A 25,559-nucleotide genomic window follows, 5' to 3' on the forward strand; every position below is an offset into this window, starting at 1 on the left:
TACTTAGGGCTAAATTCTACAACAAAAATACCTCTATCTCAGATCCTGGCTTCTTGTGATTACTCTTCTCATCTGTCACGTCCATCTTTCCACCAGTCCTGTCGATAAACCACCCTCCCTCAGAACCTCTGGCCGGGGTCTTCAAGGGGATGGAGCCTGTTCCGGAAGGTGTCCACGGGGTCGAGCCAGTGGTTTCTCTGGGCTCCATCTCAGGAGTACTTGAAACGGATTCAGGATGTCCTTTCCGATATAAGGAGAGCAGGGAGCTGTTCATGTGATTTGCTGCCTGGCAGAAACACGACGTCAGCATGAATTCCTCACAGGTCCTTGTGGAAAGCTGGTTACCAGTACATTGGCACTTCCCACAGTTTCTCTCACAGCATTTCAGCCGGAAAACACCGGGGTCCACAATAAGACGCTTCATCAAACATTTACTGTTCATAAACAATGTCCCCCCTTCACCTTAAGTTAATGCACCAATTCATACATGGAAGTTAAATAAAACCAAGTAAGTAAGCTCGCTTTTACAAAGTACAACAGAACAGGTATAAAAATGAGCTGGTTGTCAAGGAGAGTCACTACTAGCCCATCAAGTCAATACTGGATCAGAATAACTCGTTATCATCCTGACTTTGTTAATAAATTAAAAAAACTGAATTACACCATTGGGGAAAAAATAGAGTAAGTTACAAATCATCTAGCAGGGGCGCCTGGGTGGCTCAGTTGGTTAAGCGACTGCCTTGGGCTCAGCTCAGGTCATGATCCTGGAGTCCCGGGATCGAGTCCCACATCGGGCTCCCTGCTCAGTGGGGAGTCTGCTTCTCCCTCTGACCCTCCCCCCTCTAGTGCTCTCTCATCCTCTCTCTCTCAAATAAATAAAATCTTAAAAGAAAAATCATCTAGTATATTATTTCTACATTTCCCTTTAATTGAAACCTACTTCTTGGCAATGCCAGCCCTTTGGTAGAAAATGTATCCTTTTCTCAATTTTTATTGTTAATTCCCCTTTCTCTTCCCATGTGCCCTTATTTCTGGCCACTCTCTTCCCTTTTTTCCCTATGAAATAGGCTATAAACACAAATACTGAAAAGATAGCCATCCGGAGATTTCTTCAACACTATACACAGGAAGTATTTAATTACTTATTGATGGAGATGTTCAAAGTCTCTGATTCTATTCCACATTGATTTTTTTAAGGAGGGTTCATAATAATTAAAAAAAAAAATCAAAGTTGGTCCATTAAATGTCTGGCTTACCTGTGTATCTGGGTAGTCTTCCATATTTGAATCATCATCTGAATAGCTTTCAGTAAACCTCAGTAAGAAGAGGGAAAGAAACATTTTAAAGACTTTTCTCCCACATCCTAAAAAATTACTATCCTAAACAAAAAATATACTAAGGCAAAATATTATGGTGGTTAAAGGTCCAGGCTCTGGAGTTAAGAGAAATCTGGATTCAAAATACAACACTGCTGGTTTCTAGCTTCTACTTAATCTCTGTGAGGATCAGCTTCCCTATCTATAAAGAGTAAGAATAAATAATGTCCACCTTACTGGGTTATTAGAGGATTCAAGAGAAGCTCACCAAGTCCTTAGAGTACATAATAAATGATTAATAAACTGTGTTTATCTTAATGCTAGCAATAAATAAAAGTGAAATGCAAATTCCTATCAGATCCAAGGGTCTCATTAGGAATATCAGATGCCCCAAAAAAGGATATATTCCAGCAGGCCATAATTAAGAAACCGTGTAACAAATTGACAAATTCCACATGACCCAGCCACGTGACCAGGTACAGTTTTCCCAAGTCTGTCCATGAGAAATGAAGGTACAAAGAGGTTTTCATATCATACAGCGAGGAACAGGCATAAATCCTAATAACTACAAACTGAGAATGCAGTCTCAGTTCAGCATAACTCACAGTTGATACTGAATAGCTTCAAGTAACTATAGGACCCTGCTACTATTTAATAAAATGTCTTTAGAAAATAATTAAATAAGAAAAGGACTCTTCCTAAGTAAAAAGGTTTATATGAATGTTATGACCCACCTTTATAATTAAGACATGAATTCTTTTGTTATTCATTAAATTCCATTAATATGTTTGGGCATTTTTTTTTAAGATTTTTATTTATTTATTTAACAGAAATAGAGAGAGAGCACAAGTAAGCAGAACAACAGGCAGAGGTAGAGGGAGCAGGTGCTCCGCTGAGCAGGGAGCCCAATGCAGGGCTCGAATCCCAGGACCCTGGGATCATGACCTAAGCTGAAAGCAGGCGCTTAACCGTTTGAGCCACCCAGGCACCCCAGTTTGGGCATTTCTAATCAATGTGAAGAAGGTAGATTATTCAATTATTTGGGGAAAAACCCATTCTGCCCTCTGAGTCACACCCTACAAAGTTAATTACAAATGGATTAAAGAGTTAAAGGTAATGCTATAAACAAACAAAGAAAAAGTATAGGCAATTATCCCATATACTCCGGTGATAGGTCTTTCTGAGCACATCCACATCAATCATAAAGGAAAAGACTGACAGATCTGACTAGGTACAAATGCAGAACTTCTCTAATCAAAAGACACTTTAAGGGGTGCCTGGGTGGCTCAGTCGTTAAGCATCTGCCTTCAGCTCAGGTCATGATCCCAGGGTCCTGGGATTGAGCCCCGCTTCCGGCTCCCTGCTCAGCGGGAAGCCTGCTTCTCCCTCTGCCACTCCCCCTGCTTGTGTCCCCTCTCTCGCTGTGTCTCTCTCTCTCAAAAAAACAAGACACTTTAAACAAAACTAAAAGGCAAATGGCAAAATGGAACAGTCTATAATACATATAAAAGGAGATGCTATTTTATACAAAGGAATCTGACAACTAATATGGATAATTCAAATACCTCTCAAAGAAAAGACAAAACCCATAAGCAAGCAACTAACTGAGGAAACATGAAACAGTCAAATATTTAAACTCACTAGTTACCAAAAAACTACAAATAAAAACATATTAAGGGGTGCCTGGGTGGCTCAGTTGGTTAAGCGACTGCCTTGGGCTCAAGTCATGATCCTGGAATCCCAGGATTGAGTCCCGCATCGGGCTCCCTACTCAGCAGGGAGTCTGCGTCTCCCTCTGACCCTCCTCCCTCTCATATTCTATCATTCTCTCTCTCTCTCAATAACTAAATAAAAATCTTTAAAAAAAATCAATTTTTGCCCATGAAACTGGCAAAGATTAAAGAATAGTACTTACTAGGACCTCAAGGGTGCAGAGAAATGAACTCTTTATACAAAGCTGCTGGGAGTATGAACCCAGGCAACTTTGTTTGGAGGACAACTCCAAATGTACCAGAAATCTCAAAAATAGTCCTTTAACCCCAAAAGCACCACTTCAGGAATTTAACATTAAAAAAACAAAGAAATGTATATAAACATACATGTGTGCTAAAGGATTATTTATTGCACATACGATAGAGCAAAACTGGAAACAACCAAATGTTCACGAATACACAACTAGTTAAGAAAATGATGGTAAATCCAAATGAAAAGGCAGCAAAGTGAAAAGGAGCTACCAACACAGATCCTATAGACATTAAAAGGAAAATGAGAGGATATCTTGAAAACTTTATGCCAACGAATTCCACACCTTAGCTGAAATGGACACGTTCCTTTAAAAGTACAATTTAACAATACCAATAAAAGAAGAAAAAGAAAATAGGAAGAGCCCTAGATCTAGCAAAATTGACGGTTATCCAAATCCTCTCCAAAAAGAAGCCTCTGAGCCAAGATGAATTCTAGGTGAATTCTAGCAAACTATTTAAAAAAGAAGTAACGGGGGCGCCTGGATGGCTCAGATGGTTAAGCGTCTGCCTTCGGCTCAGGTCATGATCCCAGGGTCCTGGGATGGAGCCCTGCATCAGGCTCCCTGCTCGGCGGGATGCCTGCTTCTCCCTGCTCGGCGGGAAGCCTGCTTCTCCCTCTCCCACTCCCCCTGCTTGTATTCCCTCTCTCTCTGTCAATTAAATAAATAAAATCTTTAAAAAAAATAAAAAATAAAAAATAAATAAAAAAAGAAAGAAAGAAGTAACGGTAACATTACACTAACTTTTTCGTCAAATACAGACAAAAAACCATTTACGAACTAATTATTATGAAGCCAGTATAACCCTAATACCAAAACCTGAAGAAGATCCTGCAAAAAAGAAAAAAATTCAGATCAATATGAATACGGACATAACCATGTACCAAAAAAAATAGGAAACAGGATTTTACAATATCTAAGAAGGATAAGATAATACATCAGGACCAAGCAGGGTGTATTCCAGGATGCAAGACTGGCTTAACACTCAAAAAATCAATGTAATTCACCAAATTAATAGAACAAAGGGAGAAAACCACAATGAAATCTTTCATTAAGTGCATAAGAAGCATTTGACAAATGTAATACCCATTCATGATAAAAACCCTCAATATTATTTCTTAAAAGACAAAACTGGTTGATGATACTTTTTTTTACATACCGGGCACTGTATCAGGTCAGAGAAAAACAAAGATAACAAGACGGGTCTTTTGCAGATACACACATGTAACAATCTCAACACCATATGACAAGCATCATAACATCTGTAACCAGGGGTTAAGGAAACATGCAGAAAGGCATCTAAGAAAAGTCCAACAGGGGCGCCTGGTGGCTCAGTTGTTAAGCATCTGCCTTCGGCTCAGGTCATGATCCCAGGGTCCTGGGATCGAGCCCCGCATCGGGCTCCCTGCTCGGTGGGAAGCCTGCTTCTCCCTCTCCCACTCCCCCTGCTTGTGTTCCCTCTCTTGCTGTGTCTCTGTCAAATAAATAAATAAAATCTTTAAAAAAAAGAAAGCCCAACAAAGGCACTGACGTGGCCTCTTGAAGGCTGGGTGGGAGGTCATGGTGGGGAAATTAACACTGGCTACAGAGAGCCACTCATACAAAGGCACAAGAATGTGTCCTCTTTAGGCAACTGTGAGCATTCAGTAGGCCCGAAGCAAAGGTCTGGAGACGTTAGGTAAGTATTACATGCGGCCTGATGGTGATGAAGAGCCACTGAAAATTTTACAAATAGGAATGTAATGTGATTTCGTCCATGGTTAAGAAAAACACCCCCTTGGGGCACCTGGGTGGCTCAGTCGTTAAACGTCTGCCTTCGGCTCAGGTCATGATCCCAGGGTCCTGGGATCGAGCCCCGCATCAGGCTCCCTGCTCCGTGGGAAGCCTGCTTCTCCCTCTCCCACTCCCCCTGCTTGTGTTCCCTCTCTCGCTGTGTCTCTGTCAAATAAATATATAAAATCTTAAAAAAAAAAAAGAAAAACACCCCCTTTTCTGTAATCCTTACTCATTATCCTCTTCACCTTGTCTTGCTCTTTTTGCCAGATGTTCATCTTCTAAATCTGTTAGATCCTTAAGTTCTCTCTCACTACTGATTATGTTAAATACTGAAACAAAAAGAAAAATGTCATGAGCTAAAACAACTCTTTAACTTCATGAATAATTCAGCTCTAACACTAAAAGACTCACCTTTTTCTACCTGAATCCTAAAAGCATTTCTTTTTCTTCGACCATAGTCTACACTGAAAAACATAACAAGAATCTTAGTACAGTGGTCTCCACCAACATTTTACCATTAAACTCAATCTAAATTCATCACATTAATTTGCACGAGTACATAAGTATGTCACTGTATTCACCCTGACCATAAACTTATTTGCAAGCAACTTCTGAGTTTACATTTTCAGTACTGTAAATTTTTTTAAAGATTTTATTTATTTATTTGAGAAAGAGAAGCGAGAGTGAGAGAGCATGAGCAGGGAGGAAGGGGAAGAGGGAGAAGAAGCAGACTCCCCGCAGAGCAGGGAGCCTGATGCGGGGCTCAATCCCAGGACCTGAGATCATGACCTGAGCCAAAGGCAGACGCTTAACAACTGAGCCACCCAGGGACCCCGTAAATTCTTCTTGATTAGAGATGGGGTTACAGCATCAGAAACACCGGCAGCTTGTACTAGAAGAGACAGGAAGGAGGAAGTGAAGGAATGCTGCTGGAGTTCTGGGATTCTACAGGTGGGCCATCAGCTGTGGATAGGCATGACCCTTCAAGGAAAGGGATGAGTGAGATGGGAGGGCTGCTGCCACCACCTTGGGTGCAGGGGGCCCAGGTCCAGGGAGTGGCACTGTCTCCTCCTCAGATCCAAAGGGCAGGTGGCGATCCTAGTGGGCCCACAGGACAGAGCACTGAAGCAAAGTAATCCAATACAACTGGTGTTTCTCTAAGAGTAAGAGGGGCGCCTGGGTGGCTCAGTTGGTGGAGCACGCGACTCATTTCAGGGTTGTGGATTTGAGCCCCACACTGGGTGCAGAGATTACTTAAAAATAAAATCTTAGGGCGCCTGGGTGGCTCAGACGGTTAAGCGTCTGCCCTCGGCTCAGGTCATGATCCCAGAGTCCTGGGATCGAGTCCCGCATCGGGCTCCCTGCTCAGCAGGGAGTCTGCTTCTCCCTCTCCCTCTGCCTCTCCCCCTGCTTGTGCTCTCTCTGTCTCTCTCGCAAATGAATAAATAAAATCTTAAAAAATAAATAAATAAATAAAATAAAAAAAATAAAATCTTAAAAAAAATACGAATAAGAGATTAGGATACAGACAGACGCATGGAGGAAAGACCACGTGAGGACACAGGGAGAAGAGAGCCACCCGCAAGCCAAGGAGAGACCTCAGGAGAAACCAACCCTGCCAGTGCCTTGATCAATTGCTGACTTCCTGCCTCCACAACTGGGAAGCCTTACACTTCTGTTGTTTAAGCTCCCCCGCCTCTGGTACTTTTTTATGGCAGTCCTAGCAAACTAGTATACGAAGAAAAAAACAGAGACTCTGATATACACAAAGTGGTGATAATTCATGGATTGAGGTATTAGGAAAGGTGGTGTTAGAGCACAAGAGAAAAACTAAATCTGTAGGGGGAAGCCTGGAGACATTTCGAGGTAGCCAGGAAGCTCAGGGAGATCATGCCTGATGGTTTTAATTCTTTAATGAGACAGGAAAAGAGGCCATACTCCTGATCAGACTGTAAGGTACTGAAAGGGAAGCAGCCATTCCCCTTAGTAACAAGGACAACGCCTTGCATATAACAGGTAATTGATAAGTCTTCAGTAAACTGAATTCTAAACTTATGCACTAGTGAATGAATGTCAGCAGCAATTAATATCCATTGGAAATCTGGGCAGGATGGAGACTAAAAATAAAGGCAAGAATCTAGAGATTACATCTCTTTACCTGTACATTCTTTGTAAATCAGATGCTAAGACTCCAATGTCCACGTATTTGCCACATTTGTTGCTGGTGAGGTACTAAAACAGAAAACATGACAAACATTCAACACTCAGTGATTTTAATCAGAGACTGAGCTATTCAAACATGTTATACTTTAATGTAAACATTATTAAGTATATCAGAAACATAAAAAAATCACTACATAATTATCAAGCCTGGAATCAGAGAATTTAATTAACATTACCAATCACTATGACAGCACAGTAACAATAACTAGAGTAGCTATAAGGTAGTAAGTGAGGGCTTATTATATCCTAAATTCCCAAATACGCCAGAACAAAGCACTAAGCTCACAAGGGCATCAAGGGCTATTTACATCGGAGGGAGCAATATAATATTTGCCACCTGTCCATCACTGCAGGAACTTCTAGCCTGAGACAATTCATGGTTCCATATTAAATCCATCCAATCCATATTAAATCACCTCTTGATGATGTCAGATCTTTGCAAAACTGGGTTTTCAGCAGTTACCATTAAGTAAATCCCTTGAAAAATTTAATATGGAACAGGAAATGAGAGGGTCAGGGTTAATCTGACACAACGGGCACACAAACCCCATTCGTACGTGTGATTATTTAAGAATGAAACCAACTGGGGCGCCTAGGTGGCTCAGTTGGTTAAGCGTCTGCCTTCAGCTCAGGTCACGATCCCAGGGTCCTGGGATCAAGCCCCGCGTCGGGCTCCCTGCTCAGCGGGGAGCCTGCTTCTCCCTCTCTTGCTCCCCCTGCTCACTCTCTCTCTCTGTCTAAAAAAAAAAAAAAAAATGAAACCAACTATATTAATTTTCCTTCAATTTTTATATATCATTTTTTCAAAAAGCTACTAAGTTATTTGGATTAAATAATCAGGAAGCAGCTTAAACCTAACTACTTAATAAACAGACCCAGTAGGTACTCCTTGGCCTGGAGGCACCATGAAACACTCTCGAGAAACTGAGGGCTCCATGCACCTGGTGCAGGGCCTCTGACACGTTCTTCTAGCAGCATGCACAGTTCCACGAGGGATGTCGGTTTCCCCACCTCTCAAGAGACTTTAAAAGGCTACTTACTTACTTGGCAGCACGTAAATTATAGGGCCAGATTTCAAACCCAGAACGTCTACCAACTTCCATGGTTGAAGGCTTGCTGGTCATCCAGTCAAGGCATGCCTGACTTCAGACAGCAGTTTCTTCTCAAGAGTCCCTAATGCAGGATAATGGTCTCGGCATAAATGCCCCAGTGCCAAGAGACCAGGTATCCAAAGCAAACTGTTCTAGCGAATCTTCCCCTTCTCTGGATTCCTAGAGCATGCTGTCATTTACTACAGTTAATTCTGAATTAGACATATTTGTATACATCTCATATCCGCTACAAGTCAAACAGTTCCTTGATGGCAGCAGAAATATAACCACTTTAATCTGCTACATTTGGGGGTGGTCTGTTACGCAGCAATAAATGATATGCTAGTTAAAAGTAGACAAATGTACTACTTGTGGGAAAAGCCCTAAAATATACCAATAAGTGAAAAAAACAAGTAGAATAGATGCAGATGAGCCTGTTTGTGTGTATATATATATATCTAAGTGCGTACACGCATACAAAATTTTAAGGTAAAATAGGAACTCGGCGTGGTTACCCCTACAGAAATGAAGATGAAGGAATGCTTTCTTTTCTTTTATGCCCTTCTGTCCCTTCTATTATCATTTTCATAATGAGCCAAAGCAAAAGCAATAGAGAAAAACAGATAATGTCAAATGGTGAGGAGCTGCAAAGGGCCACTGGATTCAGCCCTTAGGAATCACTACTGAAGCACCTGTTGAATGAAGTAAAGGAGCTAGTGGTGGGAATATCCAGAGCCAGCTGTGGGCTGGGGAGCGAAGGTCCTGTGCTTGGCCTGCCTGAGGTCAGTGTGGTGAAAGCAAGGGGGACAGCAGAAGGAAACAGGAGGGGCGCCTGGGTGGCTCAGTTGGTTAAGGGTCTGCCTTCAGCTCAGGTCATGATCTCAGGGTCCTGGGATTGAGTCCCTGCGTCGGGCTCCCTGCTCAGTGGGGAGGCTGCTGTCTCTCCTTCTGCCCCTTCCCCTGCTTATTCTCTCTCTCTCACTTTCAAATAAATAAACTCTTAAAAAAAAAAAAAAAAAAAGGAAGGAAACAGGACGAAAAAGTAGACAGGGGCCAGACTATGTCGGTCTCTTTATGATGGGTTTTTCTCTAGATATTCTGGGACTCCACCAAAGGGGTTTTCTGAGCAGGGCCCTGCCAAGCTCCCTTTAAAAGAACCTCCCTGAGGGCGCCTGGGTGGCTCAGATGGTTGACAAGCGTCTGCCTCCGGCTCAGGTCATGATCCCGGACTCCTGGGATCAGGCCCGCATCGGGCTCCCTGCTCCTTGGGAGCCTGCTTCTCCCTCTGCCTTTCTCCCTCTCTCTGTCTCTCATGAATAAATAAATAAATAAATCTTAAAAAAAATAAATAAGTAAAAATAAAATAACCTCCCTGGTTGCCCTGGGAAGAACAGACCTTAGGTAGAAGTAGAAGCAGAGAGATCAAAGTGGTTTGGGCTATGATGGAGGCACAGTCAGAAAGGAGTGGCTGGGTTTGGAGTATATTTTGACGGTAAAGCCAGATAAATTGCTGATTAATTGCTTACAGAAAGCAAAACAAAGGAGTAGTAATGATTGTTAAGGTTTTTGGCTCTGACAACTGGATGGATGGTAGTGTCATTTAATGAAACAGAGAACCCCGAGAAAGGACAGGTTTGTAGGAGTATCAAAATATTCAGTATGGGGACGCCTGGGTGGCTCAGTTGGTTAAGCGACTGCCTTTGGCTCAGGTCATGATCCTGGAGTCCCAGGATCGAGTCCCGCACCGGGCTCCCTGCGCAGCGGGGAGTCTGCTTCTCCCTCTGACCCTCCCCCCTCTCATGTGCTCTCTCTCATTCTCTCTCTCAAAATAAATAAAATCTTTAAAAAAAAATATTCAGTATGGACGTGTTGTGGGAGATACCCATCAGATACTCAAGAGGAAATGTCCAGTAGGCAGCCGGACATTCAAGATGAAATCCACAATGGACACGTGAGGCTTGGAATATACAGATGGTATTTAACGTGAATATATAGGGACACCTGAGTGGCTCAGATGGTTAAGTGTCTGCTCAGTGGGTTAAGTGTCTGCCTTTGGCTCGGGTCATGATCCCAGGGTCCTGCTCAGCAGAGACTCTGCTTGTCCCTCTCCCTCTGCCCCCCCCAACTCATGCTCTCTTTCTCAAATAAATAAAATCTTAAAAAAATAAAAAATAAAGTCAATATATATTTTCATTGAATTCATGTTTATATAGTCACATATACTGAATTTTATATTTATAGTAACTTTAGTGACTGTGCAGGTAGCATATAGACTGTTTAAAGGTTTTACACTGGACGAGACCACCTAGGAGGCAGGTGAGAGGAGTATGAGGATAGAGGAACAGCACGGGAGTTCGGGACACTTCCAACACTTCCTTAGAGGTTTGGCAGGAAAAGACCCATCCAAAAAGGAGACTACAGCACTGGCAAAGTAAAAGAAAAAGAGAAAATATAGCTCCCAGAAGCAGCGAGGAGAAATCTCTTCCTCCTCCTAAGACTGCTTGCAGACTGTGCCACTGCAAGACATTTACCACACACCGCTTTCAACAGACGGGTATAAAAATGAAAAACCCTCGGGCAAAAAGCCTATTACGATGTCAGATCCAGGCCAAGCACCCGCCCCCCCTCCCCGCTCCTCCGGGGCCGCACCCCCCCCGGACCCCGGCTCTTCTCAGGCTGCACTCGCCCCTGTCCCGGCTCCTCCGGGGCCGCACCTGCCTGGACCCCGGCTCCGGGCAGCCCCGCCACGGCAGAGGGGCGGCCCGCGCACCGCCCAGGACCCGGGCCGCGGCGGGCGGCTGGTCCACGCTGGCTTGGGAGCCGCCGAGAAAGGGCCGCGCACAATATTTACCTGCACGACTCGCTGCTTCAGCCTGTTGTCCACGAACCCCGCCGGTCTGGGCTTCATCGCGCGCGTCAGGGCGGCCGCAGCCTGGCCGCAGGCTCCAGGGGGGCCGGGGTCCTCGCAGGGCTGCCCGCGGCGATCGCCGGGCCGGCCGCCCCGCCTGCGCCCGCCCGCCCGCGATCCGCGCCGTCCCCCGGCGCTGTCCCACCGCGAGTGTGGAAAACGCCCCCGAGAACAACGACATCTGCCAGCACCAGACTCCCAGGACTTTCTGGGAGTCTTACTTTGCAGGCTTGTCCAGCGGGCCCCGGATGACAAGGACCCCTTTTGAACACGCTCAACTTTATTGTTCTCGCTGTGCAGACACGCGTGCGGGCGCTGGCCGGCTGCGAAGACCTTCCCGGGGTCGCCGCTCCGGCTGGGTTCCTGGGTCGGGCTCCACCCACACCCTGCACCGTGCAACACGAGTCTCGTCCGAATCTTAACGAACCCCCAACCTAGAGACGCCTGGGACGATGAAGTCGGGGAGAAACTCGGCGCCACCCAGCTGGGCAGGGAGGCCCCACCTGGGCGCCGGGCTGGGCCGGCAGGTGCGCGCAGGTGACCCCGGCGTCCGCCGCGTTGGGAAAGCTGGTCATCTTGCGCGATTTTCCGCCCATTTTCCGCCGCGGTTTGTCGAGCAGGTCCAGGGCAGGACTACAGCTAGACCTAGAAGCTGCCCAGGATTTTGGTAAACGTCCGTATTTGCAAGTGAGGTTTTATTATGCAGTTGAGAAGGCACAAAGGGATAGTTAACGTTAACACACGCCCAGAGCTGCCGGCTTCCGTTTCTGTGTACGTGCTTGGTTCCTCGCGGTTTTCAAGATTCCCGTTTGAGGTTTTATTTGGCTTATGACAACGGTGTTTATTAAGGTTGGAGGGGCGGAGAAGGTGGATTTAGAAGCTGTGAGATGTTAGCACATAACTCAGGATGATGAGGGAGCAGAAGGCTGGCTGAGCACAAAGCTCAAGCCGACACCCTGCAAACTCCTCCCCCCCCCCCCCCCCTCCCAGGGTGGGACAAGTGTGACATTCCTCCAGGAAACTCTCGACTGTCTTCTTGTTAATGCCTCGCCAGAGGAAAAAACAACCTTAACTTGACAATGGCAAGGCCTCGGGTATCCTGTGAGTCTTTAACATACAAAAATCCTTTTGAAACCTCCCTTTTTCTTACTTACCTCCCCCAACTCCCAAGTATATAATCGGTCACCCGTCACAACCCTGGGGCAGCAGCTCTTTCTGCCCATGGGTCCTGTCCCCGGGCTTTAATAAAATCACCTTTTTACACCTAAGAAGTCTCATTCTTGGCCGTTGGCTCCGGACCTCACCTCGCCAGAGCTCACCTATATCCCAAAACCACATCAAGGATACCACAGGCTTGTTTTTCCCTCAGAGTTCAGATCACATCACTGCTCTTTTCAATGGTTCTTATCCGTACACTTAATATAGATTCTCACTCTGATATTCAAAACTTTGGTTGACTTGGCTCCAGCTTCATCTCCTACTTCTTCACTGCATTTATTGGGTCAGTCCTGAAGGGCTGCTATGTCGCAGACACTGGTTCAGCGGGGAAGAAACAAGATTCCTGCTTCGAGGAGGCGTCTGGCTCTACCAGAAGGTAATACTTAAACATAGCGCTTGGATTTCACTGACATTTCCTCTTGTCTCCGATGCCTTTCCTGGCCAGTCTGACTTCTCTAGAATCCTAGCTAGCCATCTCGGGTTTGGCCTTTCCCGGTATTTCCCTTTGTTAAAATCTCCACCCACTGAATATTCAACACAGGTTTATTGAGTGCTTACCTGTTTCAGACCCTGCCCTGTCCTGAATCTTGGGAAGAGCAAAAGAATTACAATTGTACCTTTTTATACCATCTTTTTTTTATTAGATTAAGTATTTATGTACTTGATTATATTAAACTTTAGCAAAGATTTCCTATAGTAATTAGCACAAATAGAGTCAATGTCTAATAACTGCTTAAATGTAATTTAATTGTGAGCATGCCAAATGTACCGCATGGAATAAAAAGGGGCTGACAGGCCCAGCAGCATCACAATATATATGAAACAGCATACTTTGTTACTCTGTAATTTGTCACGGAACACTATCTACATTTAGGGTTGGTGTCATGGGTGTGTGACCTGTCCCTTCACAAAGGCCTTAGTGCTTAGAAGATCCCCACACTTGGTTTAATGGTCTGCTGTTGCCACCTTGACATTCTTTTTCTTTCTTTTTTTTTTCTAAGTTTAGGCTAATGGGGATCATCAGTGTCTTTGCCCTGAAATCATCAAAGCCATGTGGCCACTCTAAGAATCTCTCGTGACAAATGGGAGTGCGTTGAGAGGGCCAGAAAAGGGGCCTCACTTATGAACCCCAAGGAGAAGGAAGTATACAGCACCCATACAAACCAGTCCTTGCTTCTCCCTATGGTTTATCTGTATTATGGGTTACAAATGTATTTTTTTAAAACATATTTTGCTTGGGGCGTCTGGGTGGTTCAGTTGGTTGGGCAACTGCCTTCGGCTCAGGTCATGATCCTGGAGTTCCAGATCCAGTCCCATGTCGGGCTCCCTGCTCGGCGGGAAGCCTGCTTCTCCCTCTGACCCTCCCCCTCTCGTGCTCTCTCTCAAATAAATAAAATCTTTTTAAAAAAATTTTAAAAATATTTTGCTTAATAGTATGCACAAGTGTTTCACCATGAAAAGCACTGAACAGGGGCACCTGGGTGGCTCAGTCGTTAAGCGTCTGCCTTCGGCTCAGATCATGATCCCAGGATCCTGGGATCCAGCCCCTCATCGGGCTTCCCTGCTCGGCGGGAAGCCTCCTTTTCCCTCTCCCACTCCCCCTGCTTGTGTTCCCTCTCTCAGTGTGTCTCTCTGTGTCAAATAAATAAATAAAATCTTAAAAAAAAAAAGCACTGAACATTTTAAATGTGTGGTATGAAATGCATCCTCTTCACTATTATTTTTATTGACCATATTCTTGCCAACTCTTAATTTTATTAAGAAATTTAACCCCCTGGGGCACCTTGGTGGCTCAGTCGTTAAGCGACTGCCTTCGGTTCAGGTCGTGATCCCAGGGTCCTGGGATCGAGCCCCACATCGGGCTCCCTGCTAGGTGGGAAGCCTGCTTCTCCCTCTCCCACTACCCCCGCTTGTGTTCCCTCTCTCGCTGTGTCTCTCTCTGTCAAATAAATAAATGAAATCTTTAAAAGGAAAAAAATTTAACACCCTGTAGAATCTTAAACTTGTTCTTTTTGAAAAATTTTTGAATAGCTGTCAAAGAAAGGTATTACTTTTAATAAATATAGTATTCCTCATTGTTCTGAATCAAAAGGATTTCTTTCTTTTTCTTTTCTTGCCACATAGTGTTTCCACCTTGAAATCCTTAATACTTTTTGAACAAGTGGCCCCTTATTTTAATTTTGCACTGGGCAAAATTTGCAAATTATGTAACCCATACCAACCTGAAATACTTTCCAGAATGCCAGCTTCTCAAGGGCGAGCCCTATGTTTTTAACCTCTTTACTGCCTCAGGGGCTGCAGGCAATAATTAAAAGTAAGTTAATACTGGGTATCAATAATGGTATGTTTGAACACATTCTGCTGGAATTACTTTTAGAAATTACTGCCCTGAAGACAAATTTCCAACAATTCCAGTATACCATACATCCAAACCAAAAAGATGACTGACTAAGTACCCTGAGGGCACATGTAGGTCAAGAGCTTCCTGCAATGATGGAAATGTCCTCTGGTCTGTAATGATGCAAAACCCCACCTAGCGGTAGCAGTACATTCCACCGTCTGTTCTTCACACATTCGCCCTCCCAGACTTTAGCTCACTAACAGCCTCTTGGTGGATGGTGCTTTATAATTTGGGTGATCTAGTCCTGACTCAGTCCCGATTTTTGCCTCTTGATGCAGCATATTTATTAACAGTGCAGTAATTTGTGGAAATAAATGAAAATCATCCAAATGAGAACAGGCAAAGACTGTCCAGAGCTCACAACAGCAAGGCGGCCGCCTCCACCACGTTGTGGCAGAGGCTCAAAGGCAGACAGAGGAGCGGCCAAGCTTTGTGGCTGGAACAGGGGCGGCTTCCGGGGGGGGGGGTCCCCAGCTGGAGGCTGTTGGCCTGGGGAAGCTGCAGTATGGCTAACTAGAAGCAGGGCATCCTATGTAAATAGTCAGGGCAGTGCATTTTGCTTTCTCCGGCTGGTCCCGAAGTGGGAAGTGGGGACAAAAACCAGGGAAGCTGTCAGTTATTAATGGAGTCCTGGCCATCTGGGGCCAGTTGTTACAGGATTTATTGTTGGCCTCCCGGATCGTTTGCTGCAGTAACGGTCTGACGTTCTATGAGCCTGATGACTTCTAGATAGCAGGCTTTCTTCCTGGGACGGATGCTGCAGAGTGTAAGTCACAGCTCTGCTTCTATATAGGGTCAGGCTGTTGTTCATTTGTATATTTGGTTTCTCACCTTGATCTCCCATAAGGGTCCAGTCTGGACAATAAATGATATGGTCACCCCCTCTGTATAATAGGGACATGGAGAAAAGGCGAGAGTGTGCATGGCAGAGATTTCTTACCCAGGTTCACAAGGGAGGTTGCCTGCTTGCTGGAGGCTAGAGACTGAGTCCGTGTCCTTGTTTTCTGAGGTTCGGGGGAAAAAAACTTTGATTTATTTTATCTGGTAAAGGCTAATAATTCTGTTCACTAATAAGGTTGGTCCTCCTTTGAGATGATTGCCTCATTCATGTCCCTAATTTTAAATAGAATGAAAATAAGATTTCGAGCTGGCATTTTATGCATCAAATCCACAAATGTTTATTGTCTACTCTATGCCAGGTCTGTGCTACTTGAGAGAGTGACAATCAGACGGATTTGGATCTGGAGCTTAATGCTCTGGTGAGAGGGGCCGACATAGGCTGGCGAAACAATAAAGCTATGATTAGAATAATGGGAAATAGCAAGGATTTCACAGCTCTTGGAGTAGTCCCTTTCATAAGGTGTTTGGTGAAGAAAATAATCAGGGCCCTGTGGTATGGAATAACAGTGCGAGCCTGCCTCCGTCCATCCGAGTGGCCAGGGGAAGACTTTCTGAGAAGGTTACATTTAGGAACCTTGAGGTCAGCAGGGACTGGTTTAGTAGGAAGAGAGTTTCTGAAGGTAGGGAGAGTGTGCAAAGGCCCTGAAGCCTTTGACCTGTTCGAGGAACAGAGAGAAAAAATAAACTTCGTTCTCATTTAAATCACAATCATTTCGGGTTTCTGTCATTCACAACCAACATTAATTTGAGCGATTGTAGGTTATTTGGAGGAATTTTAAAGGCTGAGTCTAAGCTTAATGGGAAGGAACAAATGGCCAAGAAGAGCCCAGTGATTCCTGAATGAGAACTCAGCACATCACTCTTTCTTTAAAAACTCTATTGAGAGGATGCATGGGTGGCTCCGTGGCTGAAGTGTCTGCCTTGGGCTCAGGTCATTATCCTGGGGTCCTTGGATTGAGTCCTGCTTCGGGCTCCCTGCTGAGTGGGGTTCTGCTTCTCCCTCTGCCTCCTGACTTCTCGTGCTCTCTCTCTCTCTCAAATGAATAAATAAAATCTTAAAAAAACTCTATTTTTTAAGGGGTCATTTATGTGTAATAAAATGTACTCATGTTAAGTGTATAATTCAGTGATTTTTAAAATCGAGGTAAATTTTGCATAACACAATACTCACCATCCTACAGTATGAAATTCAGTGGCGCACCATACGTTTGCAGTGCTGTGCAAGCATCACCACCATGTAGTTCGAAAACATTTTTCTCAGCCCAAGAAGAAAGCCCAGGCCACCCAACCCTTGCCTTCCCCCAAGCCCTGGAAACCTCAAAGCTTCTGTCTGTCTCTAGGGATTTGCCTGAACAAAAAGCCCTCATTTGCCCCTGGAAACCACCATTCTACTTTCTGTTTCTACACACTTGACTACTATAAATACTTCGTATCAGTGGAATCATGTAGTATTTATCTTTTTGTGGCTGGCTTATTTCAGTTTAGTATAATGTCCTCAAGGTTCATCCATGCTATGGTATGTGACAGGGTTTCCTTCTTTTTAGAGGCCAAAAGTATTCCACTTTATTCATATACCACATTTTTGAAGTCCCATCCATCCATCAGTGGACATGTGGGTGGCTTCCACCTCCCTGCTATCTTGAACAATACTGCAATGAACAGGGGTGTGCAAATATCTCTTTGAGATCTTGCTTTCAATTCTTTTGAAGAAATACCCAGAAGTGGGATTGCTGGGTCATATGGTAATTCTATTTTTACTTGTTTTTAAGGAACTCCATACTGCTTTTCATAGTGGCTGCACCATTTTGCATTCCCACCAACAGTGCATGGGGGTTCCAGTTTCTCCACATCATTGCCAACACTTCTCATTTTCTGCATTTGTTTGTTTTTTGTTGTTGTTGTTTTGACAGTGGCCAACCTAATGGGTAGGAGGTGATATCTCATTATGGTTTTGATTTGCCTTGGTTTGTTAATTCATGGTGTGGAGCATACTTTTACCTGCTTGTTGGCTATTTGTATGTCTTCTTTGGAAAAATTCCTGTTCGAATCCTTGCCAATTTTTTAATTGGGTACTTCTGTTTTTGTTGTTGAATTGTAGGGATTCATTTTTTTTTTTTAAAGATTTTATTTATTTGAGTGGCACCTGGGTGGCTCTGTCGTTGGGCGTCTGCCTTCGGCTCGGGTCGTGGTCCCCGGGTCCTGGGATCGAGCCCCGCATCGGGCTCCCTGCTCGGTGGGAAGCCTGCTTCTCCCTCTCCCACTCCCCCTGCTTGTGTTCCCTCTCTCGCTGTGTCTCTGTCAAATAAATAAACAAAATCTTTTAAAAAAACTAAAAAAAGATTGTATTTATTTGACAGAGAGAGACACAGCGAGAGAGGGAACACAAGCAGGGGGAGCGGGAGAGGGAGAAGCAGGCTTCCCACCGAGCAGGGAGCCCGATGCGGGGCTCGATCCCAGGACCCGGGGACCACGACCCGAGCCGAAGGCAGACGCTTAACGACTGAGCCACCCACCCTGACTGTAGTTCTTTATTTTCTCTTTCTTCTTCTTAGACTATGTAATTTCAATTAGTCTATCTTCAAGTTTGCTGATTATTTTTCTGCCTGCTCAAATCTAATGTTGACACCCTGTAGTGAATTTTTCATTCCTACTCCTTAAATCCTATTTGGTTGCTTCTGTTGAGATTAGTGGAGTGCTTCAACTTGGGTGTTTGGCTTTTTTTCCAAAAATTGTCTTGGCTATTATAAGTCCTTTGCCTTTCCATATAAATTTTAGAATATGCTTTATATTAGTATTAAATCCTACTATGATTTTGATTGGGCTTACATTGAACCTGTAGATCAGTTTTGGAAGAATTAACATTTTAACAACATTGAGTCTTCTAATCCATGAACATGGTCTATCTATTTAGGTCTTCCTTTATTTATTTCATCAATGTTTTAATCACATACAGGTCCTGGAGATATTTTATTAGATTTATCCCTAAATATTTCATGCTTTTTTGGTGATATTGTAAGTAGTACTGTTTTAACATTTTGATTTCTGTTAATTGGTAATATAAAAATATAATTGATTTTTTCCGTATTGACTTCGTGTCCTCCAACCTTCTTAAAAAGACAATCTACATAGGGCGCCTGGGTGGCTCAGTTGGTTGGGTGACTGCCTTGGGCTCGGGTCATCGTCCCGGAGTCCCGGGATCGAGTCCCGCATCAGGCTCCCTGCTCGGCGGGGAGTCTACTTCTCCCTCTGATCCTCCCCCCTCTCATGTGCTCTCTCTCTCTCAAATGGGTGAATGAAATCTTTAAAAAAAAAAAAAGACAATCTACATAGACAGAATTGATTTCCTCCTTTCTAGTCCATATGTATTTTTTTCCTCCCTTGTTATACGAACTATACAGCAGAGAACAGAAAGGATGTACAACTGAAAACAGGAAGATTAAGTGAATGTCTTCAGACATGAAACCCCAGTTCCATTTCCCCATTCATCTCTCTCAGAAATATGACAAGGTTGGCTTATACTCTTCCAGGCAAGAGCTTGGATTCTTTTCTGGACTAATTAAAGGGCCCTAGGGAACAGATCACATTTGAGGAGGCGAGGGTCAACCACTGACCAACTTGGTTACCATTGATCAACACACAGTGAAACTTACTAATCAATCAGGCCTGCCCATCTACACTGAGCTCTCAACCACCTTTTTTTTTTTTGCATTTTTAAATGTAACATATGAACAGATTGTCAAGGATTAAAGTTAATCTCCAATATGAAGTATAGACCAAAACAAAGGAATGGAAAAAGAAATTAGAGGAAATAGAGAATGCACAGAGCAGAATATGTTGAGTATACTAAAATTTACATCCTCTTAGAATTGAGACAATACTGTATCACTGAAACAAGAAGAGTATACTATAAACAAGAACAGAAGAAAAAAGGATCTCTTATAAATTAAAGAGATGACAGTAAATAAGCTTCATCAGAAGGTTTGTCAGGTAAAGTTGAGGAATTCCCACAGAAAGTGAAAAACAAACAAACAAGATACACAGGAATGAAATTGGAGAGGAAATATCCTGGATCTGGGAGGTCCCAATGTATGACTAAAAGATGTTTTATGAAGCAAAAATGGACCTAACAGAAGTAAAAAAATAAAAATAAAAATCAAGGGGCACCTGGGTGGCTCAGTTGGGTAAGCATCTGCCTTCGGCTCAGGTCATGATCCCAGGGTCCTGGGATGGAGCCCCAAATCGGGTTTCCTGCTCCACAGGGAGCCTGCTTCACCCTCTCCCTCTGCTGCTCCCCTGCTTGTGCTCTCTCTTTCTGTGCCAAATAAATTAATAAAATCTTAAAAAAAATAATCAAGCAACACTTGAAAATTTATCAAAACTGGAAGGCATGTGTTTTCATAATCAACCAGTGAAGCACAGTGAAAAAGACATGTTATCATGACATTTCAGAATGTCAGGGAAAAGGGAAGTTCCTAAATTTTCCGGGGAGAACAGACAGAATACATCCATACGATCAGGAATTTTAGAATGCCACAAAATTTTCAACTTAGGCACTGATACAAACAAGAAGACAAGGGAGCAATGCTGTCAAATTATTCTGGAAAATAATTTCCAACCTATAATTCTTTTTTTTGTTGTTGTTAAAGATTTTATTTATTTATTTGACAGAGAGATACACAGCGAGAGAGGGAACACAAGCAGGGGGAGTGGGAGAGGGAGAAGCAGGCTTCCTGTGGAGCAGGGAGCCCAATTAGGGCTCGATCCCAGGACCCTGGGACCGTGACCTGAGCCGAAGGCAGACGCTTGACAACTGAGCCACCCAGGTGCCCCCAACCCTATAATTCTGTACTAATTCAAACTATCACTCAAGGTAGGAATAGAACAAAGATAATCTCAGACATGCGAGGTCTCAAAAATGTATATCCATGCATCCTTTATCTGGAATCTGCCAAAGGAAGTCAGCCAACAAGTGAGGAAACCATTCAGTTTGAGAAGAGTGTGTATTCTCCTGTTGGATGAAGTCCTCCACAGATGTGAATTATGTCCAATCGATCGATGGTATTGTTGAGTTCAGCTATGTCTTTACAGACTTTCTGGCTGCTCTATCTGTCCATTTCTGTCAGAGTTGTGGAGTCTGCAACTATAATAGTGGATTCATTTATTTCTCTTGCTAGTTCTGTCCTTTCCTGCCTCACATATTTTGACAACCTGCTGTTAGGTGCATACGCTTTAAGGATTGTTGTGTCTTCTTGGAAAATTGGCCTTTTATCATTATGCAGTGCTCCTTTTATCCCTGGTACTCTCTCTCGCTTTGAGGTTTGCTTTGTCTGAAATTAATATAACTTCTCCCACTTTCTTTGGATTAGTGTTAGTGTAGCATATCTTTCTCCATCCCTTCACTTTTTTTCCCTCCAGCTTTATTGATACATAATTGACATACAACATTGTGTAAGTTTGAGGTGCACAAAGTGATTTGATGTGCATATATATTGCAAAATGTTCACCACAGTAAGATTAGTTAGTACATCCATTTTGTTGTTGTTGTGATGGTGAGAACATAAAAGTTTTACTCTCACAGCAAATGTCCCTTTACATTTGATTTATATGTGTCTTTATGTTTAAAGTGAGTTTCTTCTAGACAACATATAGTTGGGTCTTGTTTTCTGATCCACTAGGATAATCCCTGTCTTATAATTTGTATATTTAGATCACTGACGTTTAAAGTGATAATCAAGGGGCGACTGGGTGGCTCAGTCGTTAAGCGTCTGCCTTCGGCCCAGGTCATGATCCCAGGGTCCTGGGATCGAGCCCCGCATCAGGCTCCCTGCTCCACGGGAAGCCTGCTTCTCCCTCTCCCACTCCCCCTGCTTGTGTTCTCTCTCTGGCTGTCTCTCTCTGTCAAATAAATAAATAAAACCTTAAAAAAATTAAAAAATAGTGATAATCACTATAGCTGGATTCATAGCTATCATACTGTTTTCTATTTGTTGCCTTGGTCTTTGTTGCTATTTTTGTCTTGTACTCTTTTTCTGCCTTCCGGGATTTTATTTATTTATTTGAGAAAGTGTGAGAGAGTGAGAGAGAGAGGGAACGAGGTGAGGAGCAGAGGAAGAAGCAGGCTCTCTGCGGGAGCCTGACACAGGGCTCAATCCCCGGACAATGGGATCATGACCTGAGCCCAAGGCAGCCGCTTAACCCACTGAGCCACCCAGGTGCCCCTTATTTATTTATTTTTAAATAAGCTTTACTTTAAAGGAAATTCAAAGATTTTATTTATTTATTTAGAGCACAGGACCTGGGGGAGGGGCAGAGGGAGAAGAGAGGAATCTTTAGTAGACTCTGTGCTGTGCGCAGCCTGACAGGAGCCTCAATCCCACAACCCCGAGATCATGACCTGAGCCGAAACCGAGTCACGTGTTTAACTGAGGGAGCCACTCAGGTGCCCCACTGCCATTTGGGATTTTAATTGAGCATTTTCTATGATTCCTTTTTCTCTTCTTTCTTAGCATATCAGTTACACTTCTTTTACTTTTTTTTAGTGGTTGCCCTAGAGTTTGCAGTATACATTTATGCTTAAACCAGGTTTGCTTTCTTTTTTTTTTTTTTTTAAAGATTTTATTTATTTAAGAGAGAGAGAATGAGAGATAGTGGGCACGAGAGGGAAGAGGGTCAGAGGGAGAAGCAGACTCCCTGCTGAGCAGGGAGCCCGATGTGGGACTCGATCCCGGGACTCCAGGATCATGACCTGAGCCGAAGGCAGTCGCTTAACCAACTGAGCCACCCAGGCGCCCAAACCAGGTTTGCTTTCAAGTAACACTGTCCCACTCTAGCATTTTCAAATGGCTACTTTTTTGCCTTCCCCTGTTGGAAGAGGGTTTTTCTTTGATTCTCCCTAGGAAAACCTTGGAGAACTCCAGGAGGTAAGATGAACAGTAGTGTGGTCCCCTGGAGTCTTTTTCTTTATTGTTTTTGTTTTTGTTTTGTTTTTTTTAGAGGGGGGGGAGGGGCAGAGAGAGAATTCCAAGCAAGCCCCAGGCCCAGCGCAGAGCCCCACATGGGGCTCAATTTCACAACCCTGAAATCATGACCTGAGCTGCAGTCAAGAGTCATACACTTAACCGGCTGAGCCACTCAGGCTGGGGCGCCCTCTGGAGTTCTTATATTCAGGCTGGTCCACACTGAGCCTCCAACTTATTGTCAGTGACTGTTCAGGTTTTCCTGCCCCAGTACTGGTTCCCGGAGGTTTCTGCCTTGGTAAGTTGTGATTGTACTGGTCTGTCTTCCCTGTTTGGAGCAGTGACCTCACTTCTTTGAGTGATCTAAGAATTGTTGATTTTTCAGTGTGTTTGGCTTTTTATTTGTTGTTAGGACCCAGTGGTAATCTCCAAACTCTCCTTACAAGCCAGATTGGAAACCAAAATGGTTCAATTTGGACTTTTAAAATATAACCTATGGGTGCCTGGGTGGCTCAGTCATTAAACGTCTGTCTTCGGCTCAGGTCATGATCCCAGGGTCCTGGGATTGAGCCCCCTGTCAGGCTCCCAATTCAGCGGGGAGTCTGCTTCTCCCTCTCCCTCTGCTTGTGCTTTCTCTCAAATAAATCAATAAAATTTTGAAAATAAATAAATTAAATAAATAAAAAATATAATACAACCCATATTTTAAGATTTTTTTTATTTATTTGAGAGAGAGAGTGAGAGAGAGAGAGAGCACATGAGAGGGGGGAGGGTCAGAGGGAGAAGCAGACTCCCTGCTGAGCAGGGAGCCTGATGCAGGACTCGATCCAGGGACTCCAGGATCATGACCTGAGCCGAAGGAAGTCGCTTAACCAGCTGAGCCACCCAGGCACCCTACAACCTATATTTTAAAACAAAAGTGTTGATCTCTCTCTTTCACACATATACACACACACACCCTACTTATTGTTTTTTAATATTGATCAACATCCTTCTGTCAAATTTTGCCTTCCCCATAGTTTTGACATTGCAACCATGTTTTGAGTTTTCAAGTAGGATGAGACAAAAGCTATCTTAATTAGAACTGGTAACTCTAACCCTTATGATGGTACCCCCTTTTTTATTTACTCCGAATAAAGCAACAGATAACAAATATGGGATAGCCTGTGTTTTCTGCTCCAACTTGAGAGGAACGGGAGATGAGGTTTATGTTGTTAAGAAAATCTGGAATAATTTTAATGACTCCTTACAGTAAAAATAGGTCATTCATTTGGCAAACATTTCTGAAACTCCAGCTATTTACAGGATGGAAGGTCCTGGGGGCACAAACACTAATAATATCTATTACTTTTATTGCAGTCTAAGGCATGGCTGGCTGGGCATGTCCAGGAGTGGTGTGTGAGCATTCTGATAGAGGTGTGGACAAGTTGCAGAGGAGTGTAGTAATAGCTGGTTTATAAATAATCTGTTACCTGTCTGTCTGGCTTTAACCTATGGACCTTTAATGATCCTATGAATTTATGCTGTGTCGGGCAAATCCTGTTGGTTTGCCTTCATACTAATATACCAATTCCCCTATTCATTCTTTTCTCTCCTAAGTGGTCTCCTTGCAGACTTGTCCCCCTTTCATACATTTAGTGCACCAAACAGAAGGATTTTTTTAGAATGTCAGAACAAGGTACTTTTTTTTTTTTTTTAAGATTTTACTTATATATTTGAGAGAGAGAGAGACTGAGAGCACATGAGAGAGAGCAAGCAGGAGCCGGGGTGGGGGCGGGAAGGAGAAGCAGACTCCCCACTGAGTAGGGAGCCTGACAGGGGGCTGGATCCCAGGACCCAGGATCATGACCCAAGCCGAAGACAAAGGCTTATCCGACTAAGCCACCCAGGGGCCCCCACGTCAAGGTACTTCTATACTTAAAACTGTCCGGTGGTTTATCATCACATTAGAAGTTAAACTCCTTGCCAGGGTTTCCAAGACGTGTGTGACCTTGCCCTGCCCCCTCTGATGTCCTCTCAAAACTCTAACACCCTTCTTCATCCTAGCACAGCCGCAGTGCTTCCTCTCCTGTTCTTCAAGACTGCAAGTGTCTGTGAGCAATCGGGTCTGTGCAAATCATCAGGGAGCTATTGTTCAGATTTCAAATTAAATGTCAGTTCCTCAGCCTGGCTTTCTCTGATGGCTCAGTCTGCAACTGTTTCCCCGCCTCTGTCCTCTTCAGATTTCTTTTATTTTTTTAAGATTTATTTATTTATTTTGAGAGAGTGAGAATGAGAGAGAGAGAGAGAGAGAGTGTACATGAGAGGGGGGAGGGTCAGAGGGAGAAGCAGGCTCCTCGCTGAGCAGGGAGCCCGATGCGGGACTCGATCCCGGGACTCCAGGATCATGACCTGAGCCGAAGGCAGTCGCCCAACCAACTGAGCCACCCAGGCGCCCCTCTTCAGATTTCTTAAAACTGCCTGTGATTAATACAATTTTTTTGTCCTCTGTCTCCTCCACTGTAATGGGAGCTACAGGACTGCGGGGACTTTTCCCCATCATGTATCCCTAAGGTGCAGTAACTGGCATGTGCTAGCTGCTCAGAAAATATTGGGTGAGGGGCGCCTGGGTGGCTCAGTTGGTTAAGCGACTGCCTTCGGCTCAGGTCATGATCCTGGAGTCCCAGGATCGAGTCCCACGTCAGGCTCCCTGCTCAGCGGGGAGTCTGCTTCTCCCTCTGACCTTCTTCCCTCTCGTGCTCTCTATC

The 25,559-nt window shown here is 44.0% G+C and overlaps 1 protein-coding gene and 1 long non-coding RNA gene across 7 annotated transcripts in view; one reads left to right on the plus strand and one right to left on the minus strand.

Annotated features, from left to right (window-relative positions):
• Positions 1–11,426, minus strand: part of NVL (nuclear VCP like) — a 98,874-nt gene extending 87,448 nt beyond the window's left edge. For 4 of the 5 annotated variants that reach the window (XR_003209540.2, XM_073899831.1, XM_025877776.2 and 1 more), the window contains exons 1-6: positions 11,281–11,426; positions 7,274–7,347; positions 5,527–5,579; positions 5,345–5,444; positions 1,257–1,314; positions 32–286 (exon numbers count right to left, since the gene is read on the minus strand). Coding sequence is in view for 4 of the 5 variants with exons in the window: in XM_073899831.1 (XP_073755932.1) it covers positions 32–286; positions 1,257–1,314; positions 5,345–5,444; positions 5,527–5,579; positions 7,274–7,347; positions 11,281–11,337 (597 nt within the window). In the remaining variant the exon portion in view is untranslated. The remainder of the gene's footprint in view (positions 1–31; positions 287–1,256; positions 1,315–5,344; positions 5,445–5,526; positions 5,580–7,273; positions 7,348–11,280) is intronic. The other variant, XM_025877778.2, reaches the window with a different exon arrangement.
• A 213-nt stretch (positions 11,427–11,639) lies between these two features.
• On the plus strand, positions 11,640–14,042 carry LOC141374055 (uncharacterized). Of its 2 annotated transcripts, none has more exons than XR_012380599.1 (3): positions 11,640–11,864; positions 12,806–12,931; positions 13,557–14,042. It is a non-coding gene; the product is annotated as an uncharacterized lncRNA (long non-coding RNA). The 2 variants fall into 2 exon arrangements; XR_012380600.1 differs by having other exon boundaries at positions 13,562–14,042.
• The last annotated feature ends 11,517 nt before the right edge of the window (positions 14,043–25,559 follow it).

This window comes from Callorhinus ursinus, unplaced genomic scaffold (genome assembly GCF_003265705.2).
Source record: "Callorhinus ursinus isolate GAN/ISIS: 27379988/994484 unplaced genomic scaffold, GSC_fseal_2.0 scaffold13, whole genome shotgun sequence".
In the NCBI taxonomy this organism is placed as follows: Eukaryota; Metazoa; Chordata; class Mammalia; order Carnivora; family Otariidae; genus Callorhinus; species Callorhinus ursinus.